At 45.0% G+C, this 5,000-nt stretch overlaps 1 protein-coding gene across 1 annotated transcript in view; it reads left to right on the top strand.

Annotated features, from left to right (window-relative positions):
* LOC311242870 (mitogen-activated protein kinase kinase kinase kinase 4) overlaps nucleotides 1-5,000 on the top strand; it is a gene marked incomplete at its 5' end in the record, with an annotated part of 207,353 nt that overhangs the window by 87,836 nt on the left and 114,517 nt on the right. Inside the window, 2 exon segments of the mRNA XM_084331936.1 lie at nucleotides 2,341-2,431; nucleotides 2,579-2,709. Of these exon segments, the coding sequence (XP_084188062.1) occupies nucleotides 2,341-2,431; nucleotides 2,579-2,709 (222 nt within the window).

Consider the following 5,000-nt stretch of genomic DNA (forward strand, 5'->3'; position numbering starts at 1 on the left):
ATAAAGGTTTTCAATCAATCAATAAGTCTAACGTTAGCTTTTCTTGTTTAGAAAAAAACTCACGCCAACTTATGAGGCTGTAACTGAGTGGCGAGATAAAAAAAAATTAAGTTTATAAAAAAAATTATAATAATTTAAAAAAATGTAAGACTAAATCGAGACTAAACGAAGGCTAAAATGCTCAGACCTGTCGTTGACTAAAACTGACTAAACGAAAGAGAAATGAAGATGACTAAATATGATGAAAACGAAAAAGGAGCATTTGACACACATGACTAAGACTAAAACTAAATTGAAAATAGCTGCCAAAATGAACACTGCTCTGCGCTTAACCCATCCCGTCATCCTTCCCCCCCCCCAAGGGCAGCCGGGAGCAGACGAGGGCTGTGGCGTGAGCCACGCCCCGGGGACCATCCAAGTGCTCCTGCCCGTCTTCGTCACGGACGCGACAGCGTTAGCGATCTGTTGTTGTGCATGTTTTTCCATTGGGTTTCTCTTATCGGGGGGAGGGGGGGGGGGGGACCCTTGCGAGCACGGGGAGAACATGCAGACTCCACACTGAAAAGCCCAGGAGATCACCCACCTGGGTACCTGGCATCATGTAAACCTGGTCCCCAAGCGGGAATCGAACCCTGGACCTTCTAGTGTTTAACCACTACACCACGTGCCGCTTTACCGGACTCCAGCCACCCGAACAACTGCCTCTTTGAACTGCTGCGGTCAGGCAAGCGATACCGGAGTCTTAAGGCGAGTACAGAGACTCAGAAGAAGCTTCTATCCCCAGGCCATCAGGCTGCTCAACGAACAATAAACACTATACAACAACCATCAAATGCACTCACAGCACACACACCCACACGCACACACTCACTTAAACAAACAACACACTGCAGCACCCACTCTCCACACTTTAGATCACCTAAACACACTTTATATTTATTGATAAAGGATTTGCACTACAACTCGTACACCTACTGTAAATTGTACCTAAATTGTACCTCATCCCATTTCTGCTTTGCACTATATAGTATTGTATATTAGTACACTGCATAGTATATTGTTATATGGTAACTCAGTTACGTCTATTATGCATCGAACATTGTACATATGTCTAAACTGAACACTGTGACCTCATTTTCTACTTCTAATTTACATGCTATACTATGTTATTTTATTTCATACTTATCTTGTCTTGCACAGTCTCTGGAGCGTAACAGTAAGAAGCATTTTGTATAAAAGTATTCTGTACTTCTGTATGACAACTATTAAAGAAACTTGAACTTGAAACTTGAAAACTTTATTACTGGATCTGAGTCACAGTGAAACAGTAGATGTAGAGACATAGACAGAAATAAGACATTTTCTTTTGAAAGTGTCGGCGGTTACAGACGGGCACACTGGGAACGACGCAAACATTCCGCGGAAGGCCTCTATTGGCCAGGTGCGCGTTTTGCCTAATTGCTGCTCGGCCGGCGCTGTTTGCCTAATTCCACCCACATGAACCTTTTCACCACGATCATGTGTGGGATCCCCCCCCGCCCACCCACCCACATGCCCCATCTGGTCAGAGAATATATACATGTGTACACCATACACAATAACCAGTTAGTGTGTACATTCACCACTGAAGATACACACTTCCCACGTAATATATATCGTTTACTGTACCAGGTCTGCAGTAAGAGACGGCAGGAGAGCTGTCGCATTCACACTGTTTCAACATCACCACACACACACACACACACACACGCACACACACACACACACACACACACACACACACACGCCCACACGCACACACACACACACACACGCAGCGTGGCACTGTGAGGTCATTGTCTGAAAGAAGACTCACTTCCTGTTTATTTAGCCTCATTTGAAGAAGTGAGAGTACACACACACACACACACACGTGTACTGTACACAAATATACACACATATACACACGTGCTCACACACACATATACACACATAATACACACACACACACACACACTAGATTGCATGCATCAAAATAATAACTCTTAATAAATGCAATAAAACTCAAAACAGTCAAAACCGATCGAATGTAATACAATTCTGTGGTCTTTACTACTACGTACTATGCTACTATGTCTATACTACTGTGGTACTATATCTATACTACTGCCTACTATGCTACTATGTCTATACTACTACCACCTACTATGTACTATGTATATACTACTATTTACTATGGTACAATGTTTATATGACTATCTTACTATGCTACTGCTATGTGTGTGTGTGTGTGCGTGTGTGTGTGTGTGTGTGTGTGTGTGTGCGTGTGTGTGTGTGTGTGTGTGTGCGTGCGCTCTACAGGGTTTGTCTCATCTCCATGCTCATCATGTGATCCATCGAGACATCAAAGGTCAAAATGTTTTACTGACCGAGAACGCAGAGGTCAAACTGGGTAAGACACACGCACACACACACACACGCACACACACACACACACGCACACACACGCACACACACACACGTGTATTTATGCTATGGTAACGACTGTCTGTCTGTCTCCATGGTAACGGCTGTCTGTCTGTCTCCATGGTAACGACAGTTGACTTCGGGGTGTCCGCCCAGCTGGACAAGACGGTTGGTCGAAGGAACACGTTCATCGGGACGCCCTATTGGATGGCTCCCGAAGTCATCGCCTGTGACGAGAACCCAGACGCCACCTACGACTACAGGGTACACACACACACACACACACACACACACACACACACACACACACACACACACACACACACACACACACTATACGACTACAGGGTACACACACACACACACACACACACACACTATAAGACACAGGGTACACACACACACACACTATACGACTACAGGGTACACACACACACACACACACTATACAACTACAGGGTACACACACACACACACTATAAGACACAGGGTACACACACACACACTATACGACTACAGGGTACACACACAAGACACACACACTATAAGACACAGGGTACACACACAAGACACACACACTATACGACTACAGGGTACACACACAAGACACACACACACTATAAGACACAGGGTACACACACACAACACACACACACACTATAAGACACAGGGTACACACACTAGGCCTGGGCGGTATGACGGTTTGACGGTATACCAGGGCATTTCGAAATCCCGCCGGAATGATTCTCAATACCGTGACGTCACAGACTGTGCGCCAAATCGCAAATGGGTTTCCTTTCTATTACACTGACACGGAGTTGATTGTAGTGCACAGCACGCGCCAGCAGAGGGCAGGGCACTCTGTCTTTCCCTCTCTCAGTCAGAGCTCAGCAGAGCAGGATGACGCAACGCGCGTGTGCCTTTGGGTCTTTCATCTCGCGTGTTGTGTATTAATCTGCACGACAAATAAATACTTATTCTTCTATAGAATGCGGTTATGGACCGATGGCCGTGCGTTTATTAAGATCGAATGGACCATGGGTCCACTTCCAGACATTGGATGATTGAGGAATCGGGAAACGGAGCGTTTTTTTTTCTAACGTTTTGAAATGTATTCGTGCGTGAATGTGGACTTGGGGACACGTTGTTTGGGTACCGGTAAGTTATGTTATGTTATGGTTAAGCGATTGGAAGATGAACGTACGAGATATGAATGCTGGGGAGTGTATGTTTGGTAAAGCGTTCCAGTTCGACTGTGTGTGTGTGCGTATTGGCTTCGCGATTCACTACAGGGGTTTAACGGCTTAAGCTGGGTTTTGATTATCACTTAATCAATGCAGAATCAATGTTGTGCGTCTGTATGTGTAGTTGTGTACTACTGTCGTGAGTTTGTGAGTCATGTTGCTCTAATTTCAGCCTCCGTTATACGTTATTTGTTCCGTATGACTCGTTTCATATCTGTGTGTCTCGACTGTGCGCGCTGATTTGTTTACTTTGGCAACACGGGTCGCTAAGGAATTTAGGTTTGAGGTTGAAGAAAGTGTACTTTTAGGTTGAAAGAACGGCCCTAATGTCAACGTGTTTCAATATAAGCGTTATGTATGGTGATAACGAGTATATTGTTAACTTAGCTCCGCTCCCCCCCCCCCCTCCCCCCCGCTGATTAAAATGAAAGTCATACCGTCATAATACCCATACCGGGGTATTATGTCAGCAAGGTATGACGGTATGAAAAAAATGTTACCGCCCAAGCCTAACACACACATACACACTATAAGACACAGGGTACACACACACACACACACACACACACACACACACACTATAAGACACAGGGTACACACACACACTATAAGACACAGGGTACACACACACACACACACACACACACACACTATAAGACACAGGGTACACACACACACTATAAGACACAGGGTACACACACACACACACACACTATAAGACACAGGGTACACACACACACACACACTATAAGACACAGGGTACACACACACACACACTATAAGACACAGGGTACACACACACACACTATAAGACACAGGGTACACACACACTATAAGACACAGGGTACACACACACACACACACTATAAGACACAGGGTACACACACACACACACTATAAGACACAGGGTACACACACACACATTATAAGACACAGGGTACACACACACACACACACACTATAAGACACAGGGTACACACACACACACACTATAAGACACAGGGTACACACACACACACACTATAAGACACAGGGTACACACACACACACACTATAAGACACAGGGTACACACACACACACACACACACTATAAGACACAGGGTACACACACACAATAAGACACAGGGTACACACACACACACACTATAAGACACAGGGTACACACACACACACACACACTATAAGACACAGGGTACACACACACACACACTATAAGACACAGGGTACACACACACACACACTATAAGACACAGGGTACACACACACACACTATAAGACACACGGTACACACACACACACTATAAGACACA

Source organism: Notolepis coatsorum (genome assembly GCF_963971535.1).
Source record: "Notolepis coatsorum genome assembly, chromosome: 16".
NCBI classification, from domain to species: Eukaryota; Metazoa; Chordata; class Actinopteri; order Aulopiformes; family Paralepididae; genus Notolepis; species Notolepis coatsorum.